The following is a 15603-nucleotide window of genomic DNA, read 5'->3' as shown; positions in this document are numbered from 1 at the left end:
TCTTCTTAGAGGGAAGCTTAACCAGGCTGCAGCGATCTTTAAAAATACACACACATGCTTTTGCTTTTGGTTTTTTCCCAGCAAAGTGGATTTTTCTCTTTTCTCCTGAATTATTTAAATGATTACAATGCAGTATTCGCTATGATTGAACTTACTGTTTGGATATTTTTTGCACTTGTTGCAATTTCTAATAGAATGTCGCTGAAGTAATTTTTACTTGTAGGCCAGTAATAACAATATCTGCTGTGATAACCTGTTCACAGAGGAAAGGTTTGGTACTTTTAATGGATGGAAGAGGGAGGGAACAGCTGCCAAGTTTCCACATTCATTCTTATTTGTGCTGAGGATACTTTCGGGGGGAGTGTAGTCCCACTTGCCACCTGTAAAAACCTTCGTGTTTATAGAACTGGATGGCAACAAGGGGATTTAAAGCCTCTGCCGGTTTGATGTAGCGATGGAAAGAGTCTCTAGTTACAAAGTGTAATAGAACTATTTGCAAAAAACTATTAGCAAAGTGATGAGGTCGTGTGGCGAAGCGCTCGCAGTGGTGAGTGTTGTAAAGCTCACGCTCAGTTCTGCGCTCGCAGCTCTGCGTTACGGCAGGGTTGACTCCATCACACACTGACCAACTGTTACAGGAGCTGTAACAGCGCTTAGGAAAGCTGCTTTGGAAGTGGTAGATCTCCTTCTGCAACTGCAAAGCTGCCTGGGCAGGAGCGCTTTAGGATTCTCCGTGTTTCTGAGGGAGTGCAATAAACAGATTCAGCAGTAAAATCCAGTCCCTAGCCCAGGCCTGGGTACGTAATCAAATGGCCATGATTTTATCATGTTGCATTTAAAAATAAACACCCAACCAAACAAAAAACTTAAAAACCTACCTAGACAAATGAGAAAAATATTTCATATCTCACTTTGCAGTTAGGGGTCCAGGCATGTGGGGAAAAATACACTAAATGAAGAAAACTCTGGATGTTACCAGCATTTTAAAATGAAATAAAAAGCAGGTAGACTGTCAGAGAACGTTCATCGTCTTTACTCCTGGATGTAATATAATGGTCTGCATCTCCTCAGTCTTTCTCCCTTCTCATTGGATGGACTAATGTTGCCCAAAACATCATTGGAATAAATATCTGGGATGTCTATTCTGGGGAGCTTTGAAGCTGAGGTGTATTTTAGGACAAAATTTGCAGTAAATGTCATCATGGCTACGAGCACTGTGCACAGTCTCCTTAGCAAAGGAAGTGTGCCACAGTTTGGCTTAGAAAATGTTGGGAAATACTCCCGTGTGTATTTGGTATTGTTTTATTTTGTTTTCCCTTTATCTAGAATACTATTTACATTTTAGATATCAGCCACAGCTAAGAGAAGAATCATTTGCACATTGTGTTGGTTTTGTTCAAGGAGTGCTGCAAAACTGCTAGATCTCATTGAGTACTGAGTTTGAACAGAAATACTCAATTCCAAATGCAATTTGAATGCAGCGACACTCCCAGAGGATGTTTTAGTCATTTTTTATGTATCACGGAATAGCAAATAATGCAACCCTGTTGTCCAGTTATTGTAGTAATTCTGCAGTTTATAGGACATTCCACTCAATGTCAAAGTCTTCTTGTGAAAATTCCCATTTTATTTGAGTTTTTTGTATATGGTCTTGAAATATTTTTTCTTTTTCTATTCTTTTGCAGATGGAGACCAAAACAATTTTTGAAACCAGAATTCATGAGGATACTACGGAATTCAGTAGAGGATGCATATAAACGCCTTATATATCCTCTCCTCTGTAGAGAATTCAGGTAAGCCCAGAAAAAATGTGTGTTTTCCTGCTACCAATTTCTTAACAATTCCCTCCCCAACTTCTTAGAATATCTTTCATCTGTTTGAAAATATCAGCACGTTTTTAATCCTCTGCGCTTACAGAAGAGATGAACCACATGGTCCTGGTTCTGTAGATGTAATTTGTGACCCTATCCCGTTTGGGCTACAGCAGGGGATTGCGATGGCTCTAGAGAAGTCAGTAAAGCTGTTTTCCGGTGATACTGTGTTAATGATGTCATCAGACAGTGTCACTTGTAAGATCTGTAATATTGTTCTAAATTTAAGACTTAATATCAAAGTAACTTTAATTAGGGTATTTTCATGGTGTAGTACAGGAGTTTTCCACATAATTGAAATAATTTGTTAAAAAGCTACTTTGTAGAAGTGACTTCTTCTCATGGCTGACAGTACTGATGGTGTGATCCTTCTGAATGCAAGGGAAGGTTTCCAAAGCATAACATGTTTGATTCTGGCAAGGCTTTCAGATATGTCATCTAAATTTTAATACCTGTTTTGAGGCTGTTCAAATGGGGTTTTTCAAAGAGACCTCATTTCTTGGACCAGAAATAAGCGACTTGACGGAGGAGTTCTTCAAGGATCTCTTACGGAGTTTTTACTTTGTGGTTCCTGCTTCCTAGATGTAGCTCCCAAGTCATAAATGCAATGAACACGAAGCTCGCTGCCTATTCCTGAGTGGATGTCTGCTGATGTTGTGCCCTTCGTGGTAATTCTGCGTGATTGGTGGTGTCTGGTTAGGAAAAGCTGGAACATCTCCTCTAGAGAGGAATGTGAAGTAGCTGCCAGGAGTATACCTTGTCCATGACCTCTGTACCCCTTCCCTTCTCTCCTTCTCATTCTGCCCACACCAGAAGCTGATTTTTAGGACTCTTGCAAAGGGCTGCTGAAGTATTCAATAGCTCTTCTTAGCATTAATATTTCCAACCCACCCCCCCCTGTTTTTTGTGTTTTCTTTTTATTATCATTAAATGTTGGAACAAAAAGTTTCCAAGAGTGTATTGAAATTTCTGGTACTTCTAGTGATCAGAAGAATGAAACTTGCCAGCAATACAGTTACCTTATTTATTGTTTAATTTCCTTTCTTCCACTCTGTCAGATACCATCATTTCTTGTGTCTGGTATAATAATGTCCAGTGTTGCTTTTGGCTCTTTGAAATACATTTTATTTTGTTGCGGTGCTGCATGGAACAATTCCATCAGGATTTGATGCAGGTGATGTGGCACAGACATATTTTTAATGGATAATCCTTGCCTAATTTTCCATCCTTTCTTGAGGTGAGTGCTCTCTCTGCTCTGTCTTTGGGGACACGAACTGTTCTCCGTGTATCTTGTTTCGCACCCGAAGCTGGTTTGCAGATATTTTTCCACGGAAAGGATCCCCTCTCAGATGGTATATGGAAGTGGGGAGTTTTAAATCTCAGTTTGAAAACTGACTCTTAGGACACTGAATAAGGTAGCTCGTTGGTTGTGATTAGGTTATTTTCTTTTATTACGATGTACCTGGTAGTGATAGCCAGTCTGAGCGCTTCAGAGTGTTCAAGGGAGAGGCTTGAGATTCTGACTTAAAAAGCAGCAGTTGAAGGGTTTGGTCTTGTTTTTTCTGAAAGAACCATTCCTCTTGTGTTTCGAGGAGGACTGCTGTCCGCCTCTGCCTTAGAGCTGTGCCATATTGGTGGGAATTGTTGCAAATTGGAAAAACACGAAGCTGGGCATCTTGCCATTTGGAGGAAGCCAGCAGTGCGCTGACAAAGAGAAAGGTATTGGATCGTTTGAGGTAGCTCAGTATTTGTTCGAGGCTCTAATGACTATCCCAAACGTGTGGTTAAGAGCCAGCACTTGGGACAGTAGATCTTGTCATTGATACAGGTGTTGAGTGAGAGACACTTAGAGGAGAGAGAGGTCTATATTTGAAATTAAAAAATGCAGGATATTATGTAATAGAAGGGACGCAGGTTATGTTCCCCCTACGCACCTGGCACTTCCATCAACATTTCCTGTTTCTATAAAAGATTCTATATAGCCAGGCCAGTTTTAAACATGATTTCCATAAGGTGCACATAACTAATAGCATGTGCTGAGGGGCAATTAATTCCTGCACAAGTCTCGCTTTGCGGGTGGACTGATGGGAATTTGCAGCGTGGGAGGACTTGGCCGTGTGGGCAGTGGGAACCCTGTATCTCTGGAACAGATGGAAAGCTGGAACTTGGCCTGTCTGCACGAAGCCTCCAGTCCAAAAGCATTCAACCTTCCCTTGTTTACAAGCTACTTCTAAACTTCATTTCTATGCATGTGTGATTGGTTGAATCTGTTGCACGTGTATGTAGAAGACTTTGGTGTTTGCTGCTTCTTCTCCGCTTTATCACAAGTAGCACCAGATTGTTCTGTCCCTCAACTCCCCCTGGAAGAAGCTCGTTGTGTGATTTAGGTTATTTTTGTTTAAGAATAGGAGAAGAATGCTGGAAGACTGATCAGGAAATGAAATGGCAACTGAAACTCAGTGGAGATGAGTGTAAAATGATTCTTGCAAGGGAAAGTAATTATCTTTTTCTGTAAAATAGTATGAGTTTTGAGCTATCTTGACACTCAAATGTGGTTTGGCACTGGGGAATGTAGGTCTGCATAAATGTTAAGTGCTCAGAAGATAAGAATAGAAAAGAGAAAGCAGAAAGCTATTGATTTAGTTGCCCCCTATTTGGAATATTACTGGCGGTTTTGGAGTCCTCCCCTCAGGAGGAGGGGAAGCCATAAAAGGATTCAATAGACCTGGAAAGCGCCTGCTGGAGGGGCACAAGGTGTGAAATACTCTGTGTGAAGGATTGACTAGCTTGGAAAAGAGAAGACTCAGATGAATGGCTTGTGAAGAGTGGCACAGGGTTTCTAGGGTAACGTTTTACTCTTTTTCCAATATCCAACTCTTTCTAGACCTAGGGAGGCATAAAAACTAAAGAGAATCAGCTTCCAATGATGGCAGCTAGGTGATGGGTATTTATGTCCCCATCACTTCTCCAATTTTGCTTTTTTATATAAGATTGCATGACTTGTCCTTATCAGTCATTGTCTGACTGACCACATCTGACAAATAAAATGTTGTACGTCTTGTACACCTTCACTCAAGAAGACTGATTTGTTTCTTGTAACACTCTGCCGTAAGTGTTCTTGCTTCAGGTCATCAAAGTCAGTCCTGGGTGTGCTAACTTGCTTCTTTCTGTTGCAGAGTATGGAGAAGAAAGGTAGGGAACGTTGTGACCCCATCAGCTTTCTAGTTTGGTTTTAAGGACGTGAAATACCCTCCTAGAAGGACCTCAAGTCTGTACACTTCTGTGATGATTGTTAAATGACATAATCCGTAGATGAAACTAAATGCCCCTCCTGAGTCCTGCTGTCTGAGCAATTATTGGGTAGGCCCTTCCAGTTTCTCCCCAGTACCTCTCAGCCTGAATGATCATCCTTTTTTGGCTGGGTAGTGATTCTTCTCCAGAACCAGGAAGTTATGATGAATTCAAAACACCTTCAGCTCCACCATTCTTTGCAGTTGGGTATCGGCTTTGATGGGAAGCTGTTCGTCGCTCAAAATTGAGTTGATCCTTGAATGTTAGTTACTGCATTACGTTCTTGTAGGTGTTTCTGTTATGCTCTGTATGTTGACTTACTTTTAGAAGCAGAATGAGATGGTCATTTAGCTGATCCTTCTTTAAAAAGTGTCAAAAATGTGATTGGAAGTGTAACGTTTAATTGAAAATAAGGAAAACATGACCAGAAAAATCCTTACAACTTTGGAACAATTCAAAACTGCATTCGAAAGCTGATTGAGGAGGCATGTTTTTTTTTCTTTCATCCTTCTAAGATCGAAGTTGACATCTGATGCAGAGAAAGAGTCCGTGATGATGTTTGGGAGAAATCTCCGGCAGTTGCTTCTGACCAGCCCTGTGAGGGGCCGGACTTTGATGGGAGTAGATCCTGGCTACAGACATGGCTGCAAGTTGGCAATTATTTCACCGACCAGTAAGTCTAGTCTAAATATTTTTGAAAGAACTAATAAAAGTATATTCATTTGGAGGAAAGGATAATTTCAAAACCTGCTTTTTTATCAAATGTATCTTTTCCGAAAGCTTTTAGTGTTTTCCACACATACTGTCATGCAAATTCCTTTCATCAGGCTTAAGGTTAAGTTTCTGGCACCTGGATTCCACTGTCTCCTCTGGTGTTATTACCCCTCTTTAAAACAGAATTTAAAATCCTTCTGCCTTCTTGAATACAGGTTCAAAGAACTGTGCCTCTCAGTTGTCAACAGAGAGAACACCTGGCACTTTTATTGTTTAACAAAGAATTTGAATTGAAATACGTTCTATAGCGTTGCTTTTTTCATGGGTTATATCTTGGACATCTGGAAACTTTATCAGCCCTTTTTGTTTAGTACTGTGTGTGTTAATGTGAGAAGTGAGAAACGTGATGTTTGCAGAACTTTGTAGTTCAGATTTTAGAAGGAATGGAGCCTTTCCCCTTCCTCCTGGTCTGATGTGGGGATACATACCTCTTGGGGCCCATGGTTTGTTTTCCTCCTGTTTTGTTGTTGCCTTTTGTCTGAGAATTTGTCCACCTAGGGTGTCAGGAAGATGTGCTCCTGACTTGTTAAAATGGCAGTAAAGGCCAGCTCGATGGTTAGTAGCTTGCCTTGCACCATAAGCTATCAGTTAACAGAGTTATTTCCAAATATGAGAGATGGGCTGACGACAAGAGCTGCCCCTGGAGTTCTATTGCTCCTGGACTGCATGACCTGCGACTGCATTCCTGATTGTCAGCTCTCTGTACTGGATCTGTAAAATGTACTGGACGCCACCAGTACATCTTCAGCAGTGAGCTGCTGTTTGCTCTTTGATAACGTCAGACACTTTGTTTGTCTAATATGACTAGATGCTCTTTATTTATGTGGATGTGTCCCCAGGAGACTAGAAGATGTATCAACTCATTTTGCTTTGGCAGCCAAAGCATTTAGTTCTCTGCCCACCAGACATTCTTCTATTGGATAGAAAAATTGAAGGGAAAGAAGGGTTATTGAAAAGCTTTCTTTGTGAACCACCCAATTAACTTCAGTAGTTCTGCACGTTATGGCTTTTGGATCTTTGTGGGTTTTGACCAAATGGCTTTGCCTTTTGCTGTTCTAGGTCAGATACTCCATACCGATGTCGTTTACTTGCATTCTGGTCAAGGGTTTCGTGAAGCTGAGAAGATCAAGAGGCTTCTGCTACAGTACAAGTATGCCAAAGAAACTTCCATTCGTTACTCTTTCTTACCGAATGTAGTGAAAATCTTCATGCTATAAATACCTGCTGTTAGGTGGAGTAAGAATTCTAATGATCTAACAGGATTCAACTCTTCTTTTGCGAGGTTCAGAGTTTATTATTCCTTTAGGCTTGTTCATGCTTTTACGTTCTGTATGTTGGGAGCACACAGAATGGAGCGGCGGCTGTGACGGCGTGCTGTCAGTGTACCCCGTAAAGCTCTGTCAATCCCTGTGTGCTTTAGGATAGAAATTAAGGTTCAGCTTTGGAAGCGGTTTATCTAGCACAGGAAATCCCGCAATCATGCAGGGGCAGCATGATTAAAGGGGTTTTGTATCCAGCAGTTGTGGGGTTCCCTGTGGACAGACATCTGGTCTGCTGAGTCCAGTTTGTCTTTAAGCATTAGACTGGCTTTAAATAAGCTCATTTGATGGCTGACTGGCTGTGGTGGCGGCAATGACCTTGCAAGCTGTTGCAAACTATGATGTTCCCATTAAGGTTTTGATTGCTTGGGCTGCTGTCTTTTTTCATGACTCAGAACAGATGAGGGAAGTACGAGGCGGAAGGCTTTGAGGACTGTAAATAACATTAGTTTTCTTCTATAAATATGAAGTATTGTTTGGGAGTTTTCTGCAGAGATTACCGCTGCTCAATCCCATTGTAAATGAGGGAAAACTTTAACTCATCTCTTGAATGATCACACTGAAAACCTGTTAAACATGATGTGATATTACTAGCAACACATTCTCTTTAAATCTGAGCCTTGTGTTGTATGCAGTAAGATGTATTGGTCATTGTTGAGCATTGAATGCTCTGTATGAAAAAGTCTAACAGAATAATCCAGAGTAACCGTTCGTCTCTTTACCCCGTGCAAAGCTGTAGCACTGTTGTGATTGGCAATGGCACGGCCTGCAGAGAGACAGAAGCTTACTTTGCTGACTTAATTATGAAGAAATACTTTGCACCGCTGGATGTCGTTTACTGGTAAGATCGCTTTGCTTGCTGCGAGACTCATCTCTTCAGCATGTTTGAACTGAACAGGTGGTTTTAAATGTAATTTTTCTGAAGCGTTTCTTTTTATTGCCCCGTCCTTTGAGTCAAGCTTGACCCATCCTTCTGGCCAGAGGAAAATGGCTGTAGCTCCTTGGAGCGTGAAAGCAGGTCTCCTGAGTCAGTAGGAGAGACTCGCTGAAGCATTTTGTTTTCTCTTCCTGAAGTTCCCTCTGTTGCTATTATCATTGTAACCAAGTATGCGAGAAGAGCTGCTCAGACAGCCAAGGGCCTGCCTTTGGCATTGTGTGTTTATTTCTTGATAAATGAGGTTTAAATGTGGATGCTAAAGCTTGTGTTGTCTCATGGCAGTGTGGAATGCTTGCTGGCCCTATGGGTATTAAATGGGCTGGAAAGAAATACTTTGTTAATACCTAGCAGAAAGTAGTCAAGGTATTTATCCTCTTTAAACTTTAAATTGCATCTGTTTGTTGCTTTCAAATGAAACTATTCTGCTGTTGGCTGGGATGGAAACTGTGCTGTATCTATCTTTTCTCCCATGCAGAACTACTTTTTCTCGTGATAGGGGAAAGTATGAGGACTTGTTCTATACACAGGCTGAATGCAGCTCTCTGAGTTCTGTGGAAACCTGTGGAATGCTTCTGGATAGAGTGATCTTTCTAACTTGTTTTTCAATAAAAAAATCTCCAAGCAACAGTTTAAGTACTATTAGAACAATAAATTTTTAAAGATGATCCGCTACAGTGTGTTGTAACTAAAAAATGGATTTTTGAAACAACAACAAAAAAACCTAAACAAAAAAACCAGGACAAAACAAAACCACTCCAGTACTTAAACTGTAACAGAAGGAATCAGTTGCCTCTAACCAATCCCATTTCCTGAGCATTCAGCTTCTTGCAGTGGAGGTTAATGAGAACAACTGGCTGAACACTGAACTGGTGGCGTGTATGTGCAGTACCTGCTGAAACAGTCCTCTACGGTAACTTCCGAAGCGTGCCTGCAGTTGTTCCTCGCGTTCAGTATCCAGCTCTAGCGAGCCCTTAGCTTATAGACTTCAACGAGAACAGTCTTCACCTTTTTTTAGTTGGCTGGCGAGAATCAAATTAACTGATTCTCATTGTTAAATATTTCACGTCTACCGGTATCAAAGGAGATTTCCAAAATGATTTTCTTCATTTCAGTTTCTCTCAAACAGGACAATATTTGACTTGATGAATGCTCTGTCTTTTTCTGGCAAGTACAAACTACTTAAACTTCTGCTGAAGTTTTCCAAAAGAGAAGGCAGATCTGTGAAGACAGTAGTAGGAAATCAGGCATATGGCACGATTTTTCGTGTGGCTTTCAAACCTGCCTGGGCTCAGTTTGACAGCTTTTGATTTAAGGCAAATATTTTTCACTATTTTTGTAACTAACATGCTTTCAGATACCTGTGTCCAAGCTAAATAACTCCAGGACTTTTTTTTTTTTAAAAAATACAGTTTCCCTTTTAGAGCTGTGTTTATTGTCTTAGATTAGGACTGGACTGAAGCCCAGAGACAGTCATATCTAGTCTTCAGGTTTTTTGTTACAAATCAGTTTTTGTTAGGAGGTTCAATAAATATTCTTGATTATTTATGTTAGCTCTGTTGTGAGTTCTTGCCAAAGATACATGGTATTATAACCAAAACAGATGTTCTGTTTTAGACAAGAGTATTTGTTTTAACAGGGCCAGAAATGTAAATGTAACAACAGTGTGTTCAGCATTAACACGACAGACAGTGAACTTTTAGGATTTCATTGACCTTCTTGGATTAAATGAAAACCTTGACAAAATATTTCAGAAATCTCATTCCGTATTCCGATCACTGCCACTGCTTCTCTTTGACTGCTGTCGGTCGCAGGCACCTCGGGAATCAAAGCTGTCTGAAGGACGGGTGAACTGTGGTAGAGCAGGACAACACGAACTGCTCAATCATCATATCGGGAAAGATAAATCCACAGTTTTTCTTTCAGCCTCTGTGGTTTCATCATCACAGTCCAAACATTCTTACTAGGCTGATGTTATGTGCTCGTTGCATTTATGCCCACTCAGAATAAAGTACTTCAGCTCAGATTTAAAAGGGCTTTGATAGGCTCTTTGGTGGTGTGATAGGTACCAGGAGTTGTTAATCGTTTTCAACAACTAGTAAAGAATGCAGCCTGGCACGTGTGTGGTGGTGGTGGTTGTTTTTTTAGGTGGCTTGGTGTTTAATTTCTGGTAAACTTGGTTTTAAACTCAAAACGAAATACTTTTCTGCTACTTTCAGGAAAATCTTTTCTTGTTCTGGAGACTTTATAAGCAGTGTAATTAATAGCTCACTGCTGGGGAAGTTCAAACGCTTCTGTATCGTGACAAATAGGGGAAAGCCTGTAATGTCTTGTAAAGTTCTCATTGGGTTCTCTTTAATGTTTAAATTATCCACTGCAGAATACTTAGAAATGTTCTGCTGAGGTAGAATAGGACTGTTTAATACCTTTTGAAGTTGGGCTTTGGTGGCAAGAAATTGATTTGGAAATGTTTGTTCTTCAGGATTTTTGGTCCACTTGTATTTTATAGGTGTCTGCACATGCCTTAAATATCCTTTTCAATTTAAATGTGTGTTTTATGTTGAGTATCTACATTATACTCTCTCAGCTTTTAACAAATGCCACTTTCAAGTTCCATGCCTCTACGTTTCTAATGTTACACTAGCTTAATTCCCATTACTTTTCTGCTTCATAGCACTCGCAGTCTGAAAGGGACCTAACATTCGGGTTCACATTATGATAATTAGGTTTCAAAGCAGCGTGGGGGGATTAAGATGTCTGAAGTCTAGATGCCGAATAAAGTTCAGAACTACTTGTAAAACTTGTTTGAGTGGTTAACAGAAGTGGTTTTATTTATGCAGTGCTCATGCAGCATTAATCCGTATTTCATCAGGTACCCACAGTGCTGTAACTCTAGATATGACCTTGGGACTTAATTTACCCCATCTCAGTTTTCCTTATTAATGTGCCATGAAAGAGGTACATGAAAGATAGCCAACATCAAAGCACCTTTTCAAATAAAGCGGTTGATACGAATCCTCTGGTATTTAACTCTGTCTGTCAAATGTTTCAGCTGGTTTGCATCCTTTTACAAGCTATTGCTTGCTGCATTAATGCCGTTGTTTCAAGTCTGTTGGGAGTACAAAGGGGAGTTAGGGATATGGGAAACTTTATTCCTATTTCTTCTTGATTATATTTTCTTTAAGCTATTATTTTTGTCTGTTAAGCTGTATAATTCTATTGATGACACATTTATGCGTGCACACCTACACACCTTTGGCCATTAGATGGCTGATACAGAAGGCAGAAAGGAGTTTGGAAAGTTTTGGCAGAAGAAATACACATTTGGCAGAAACAATGCACATGTCTGAAACGTGCACTGAAGAAGCTTTGTTCTGCTTTCGTCTCTTTCAAGCTCTAGTGGAGTCAGGAGAAGTCCTTGCAATGAAGAAATAATTTGAGGAACAAAGAGGTTTAAAATGTGTGTGAAGAGGACATAGTCAATGAAAGCATGTAAAATTATGCAGTGATTTCCAGCCAGCCTGTCTTCTGGCCCTCATTTAGAAGTTACTGTCTGCTGTGATTATTTAGCAGAGCTGAGGAAGAACTCTGATCGTGCACGCCTCAAATGAAAAAGCATTCAGTGCACGTTCCTGTTTAGAGGAGACAGTCCTGTCAGTGGGAACCTCGCTCTGCACAGAGACTTACTCCTCCTGCTATCCCTGATTGTTCCTACCCTGAGGTAGTAACTAGACTGTTGGTCGGCACAGCATGGACTGTACGAAGTGTCCACAGTTGAAATAGTATCCAATGTTTGTTACTGGTGCATCCAGACTGGTCTCTATGTTGAGCTGAACGCATACTATACTCCAAAGGGGAAATTCAGAAGTCGCCTTAGCTTTTGGAGCAGTTCGAGAAAGCAGATTCCCCTCTGCCCCAGCTCTCTTGCTTATTTTAAGTAGACACCAGTAGTGCCCTTTGCTGTGTTTTCCTCAGGGGAGAAGAAATGAGTGAGCAGTGAAGATACAGTGGGGATGGGTGGAGTAGGAGATGATAGTTGCTGGCTTGTACAGCATGACTTTGAAACTTGAAAAAAAAAAAACTTTATACCTGATACACTTGACATAATTATGGGACCATCTTTGAATTCTATTTCAGAGAAATAACTTCACGGTTTAAGATGAGAACAAGGACTAATTGGGAGTTCATCAGTGTAGGAAAAGGGACTATGAATTCCTTTATGTTCAGAAAAAGAGAAATATGTAGAGTCTAGACTTCAGCAATGTGAACACAGAGGATCAAGGAGTAAATGGCACTAGGAAAAGAAATCTAAGCCTTGAGGAAAAAGTCCATTTTTCCAGAACATGAGAACATGTCGTTTGACTTGGGTCCAGGACAATCTGTGGTAGAACAGTCTTGGGGGAGAGAGGAAAGTTACTCATACAGCTTCCCTTCTGTATTTTCTGTCAGAGAAAATCATAGCAACAGTGATGTCAAGCAGCGATTTAAAAGTGATGTACTCTCAGTGTATAAATCTCTTCAGACCTTTAAAGGATCCAAAACAAAGAAAACTTTGTACAGCTTTGAGCTCATTTGAGCTTGTCTGTTCAGTGCAGCAGGTTATGTGAAGAGAACAGTTCCCTTTCCTCTCCTGCTCCCTGCCCTAATGGTTTGTGAGAGTGAATGGATGGCGTACAGTCCAAGCTTAAAACTGAGGTTTGGACTTGCTGAAAAATGTGACCTAATGGCGTATCACTGCTGCTCACAGCGAGCCTTGGAGACAGACTCTCAACAGCTGCAGCTCTGAGTCTTTTCCCCAATACTGTATCTATTAATTTTTTTTAGCTGGAGTGAGCTGAATGACGCTTGTTCCCAGGACTCCAGGGTGTGGCTTAAAATGCTGTCTGTCCATCGTAAGGCTTGGAAGGTTTGGGCTTTGGCAGTTACTGTGAGGCACACGTGAAGAACACGCTGTATACATAGTGAGGATTGTGAACGTTCAGTGACGTGACATCAAGTGTTCCAAAGTGTTGATACTGATCTCAAACCAAGCAGAAAAGTTCAGGCTTTCAGGTGAGCTGCTGCAGCACTGCTTCAAGACCAAGAAGTAGGAAGACACGGAAACTTTATACTTCAAGTGGGCGCCATAGTGCTTGGGAAATCCTCCCCCTCAGTTGTATTTGTAGAACTTTGATTACAGAAACTTGCAGTGTGATTCCTGTTCCATGTGTCTGTGTTTTACACCGCTGTGCTCTTACCCAGTGACCGATGAGGGAGGTAGCTCCACACTCGTTTGGTTTTGCCCTGTGAACAAAATCATTGATACAGAGAAGTGAACATCAGTTAAAACCATTAAGATGCTAATTTGTGATTTGTGTCCGTAGTGTGTCAATATGTTAAGTGGTGCTTGGGATGTTGCACTATTATCCTCCTCATTCTTTAGAGACGTCGAAAATGTAAGTTCCATGTTTTAAGTCACAAAAACTGACTTTGTAATGAAATAGCTGTGGCAATTGGTAAATTTTCACTATACGAAGGTTGGGAAAATTAATTTTGGCTCCTCACTATGTAAAATAAGCTGCAGCAGGTATTACTTTTGGAATCCTGTCAGGAGTTAATTTAAGTGGAAGCATCCAAACACAATGTGATTAGTACTGAAAGCATCCAGACTAAAATTATATGAACACAAGATGTATCCTCTGATTTGTGAGGTACTGAATGTTATTGCACAGTCTGACCTGGCTGTATGTTTGGAGAGTGTTTTGTCTTCAAGCAGACGGTCTGTAGGAACCTAATGGAGAAGTCAGCATTTTTCCAGTGGGGTGAGGCTGCCAGTAATATGTTTTTACTTAAGTTGAGGTTCTGCCAAACTTCATACCTATTCATTTGTGAAGACCGCATTTGATGTTCTGCAGTCTGGCTCTGACCGGCTTCCTCTATTGTTATGAGATGTGAGATACAGATTGATTTATTTATTTAAACTTGCTCACTATTATTGTTGATGCCAATAGCAGGAGCTTAGGTGAGATGGTTCAATTGCATTAGGCTGTCTAACACCCTCCATTAGATACCTTCATTTCAGTGGCTTTTAACTGGCAGAGGGATTACCTCACCTTTGGGACAAAATTCTTTATCCTGTCAGAGTCTATGTGTGTGGGTTGCTTATATTTCTAAAGAATAATTAGAATTTTTTAAGGAAATAAAGTGAACGTGTCCACAAATGCTGTCATTAGTGGGGAAAAGTGTCTTTGCCCTTTGATGTATCAGCGCTGTTGAGATCTGGTGAGAATGGAACAGTAAAGCAATGGCTCTCTGCCTCTGCTGCTGCATAAAATCGTCACTGCTGTTCCTGATTTCAGGCTGTCGGCTCTCGGAGGCTGCTGGCGGAGCAGGAGTGACCGCTGCCTGTGCCGCACCTTCGCTCGGATCTGTTCTGTGTGGTGCTGAGCTGGGGGCTATGCTCGTCGCAACTCCTGGAACTTTTACCGGCTGAGCGTGTGGCAGTCTCAAAAGCTGTGTGAATGGCGCTGAAAGAAGCACCAGCCACGGGAGGTGCTTCAGCGTACTGCTGATGTTTTCAGGGCGCGAGAGGCAGAGAATATAGATGTGCTCTGTGTCTCTAAGGGCCTTTGAGTAGGTTATTTCAGCTTGAAAAGGGATTAGATTTAGATGACTGCAGTGTCAGATGGTTCTAACTGCAGGTGCCGATTGAGGGTAATTCCTCTCCATAACCAGATCCCAGCAGTTTTGTCAGTGATGGGTAAGTGGATGGAAGGAGAAATGATCTATTTGCAGCAGTGGGTGATACAGCAGCAAGGACGTGTATCTCTGAAAGGAGACATCTAAAAGCACAGGCTACAGGAAGCACCTCCTGCAGAACCAGGCTCCCCTGCAGCCTCAATGGGCAAGTGGAGGGCAAGGGGCAGTGGGGAGAGAGTGGTGCTGGTTTGCCTGTTGCTTTCCCGTTTGGGGAGATTTGTGTTGCTCTGGTGGCTTCGTACGGTTTTAAGTGTCATCACGTCCATCTAGCAGTTCTGTACATTAGTTATTTTCCTTCCTTCAAACATCTAGCGCTCCTGAAAGCAAATGCATTGCTCACATAGAAATAATATTTTCACTAGAATCCTGTTTGCAACTGCAAGTAATAGCACAGTTTGTATCAGATTATTTTATGTAACAGTAAATAGTTTTCAAACAGCTCAGTTATCTGTGGAGCTTTCTAAATAAAAATCCTGGAGGTGGGGGAAGATGTCCTTTATATGCAGTTATAGTTATTGCCAATATTAAATTGGCTTTTCACATGAAACTTCTCTCTCAGACCTCGTGGATTTTTATATTTTGTTAAATGTCTTTGGCAGCTAAGGCAACATGCCTACTGCCTGTTCAGTTCTTGTATTGGGTTGAACTAGAACTAACATTTGGGTGGAATTCCTGC

General features: G+C 41.1%; 1 protein-coding gene across 1 annotated transcript in view; it reads left to right on the top strand.

The window, feature by feature from the left end:
* SRBD1 (S1 RNA binding domain 1) overlaps window positions 1-15603 on the top strand; it is a 95864-nt gene that overhangs the window by 13755 nt on the left and 66506 nt on the right. The window contains exons 10-13 of the mRNA XM_010136753.1: window positions 1686-1793; window positions 5678-5835; window positions 6996-7086; window positions 7989-8096. Of these exons, the coding sequence (XP_010135055.1) occupies window positions 1686-1793; window positions 5678-5835; window positions 6996-7086; window positions 7989-8096 (465 nt within the window). The remainder of the gene's footprint in view (window positions 1-1685; window positions 1794-5677; window positions 5836-6995; window positions 7087-7988; window positions 8097-15603) is intronic.

The sequence above is a fragment of the Buceros rhinoceros genome, unplaced genomic scaffold (genome assembly GCF_000710305.1).
Source record: "Buceros rhinoceros silvestris isolate BGI_N320 unplaced genomic scaffold, ASM71030v1 scaffold6990, whole genome shotgun sequence".
NCBI classification, from domain to species: Eukaryota; Metazoa; Chordata; class Aves; order Bucerotiformes; family Bucerotidae; genus Buceros; species Buceros rhinoceros.
Note: the sequence above shows the minus strand (reverse complement) of the source record. Positions and strands in the feature narration are given on the sequence as shown.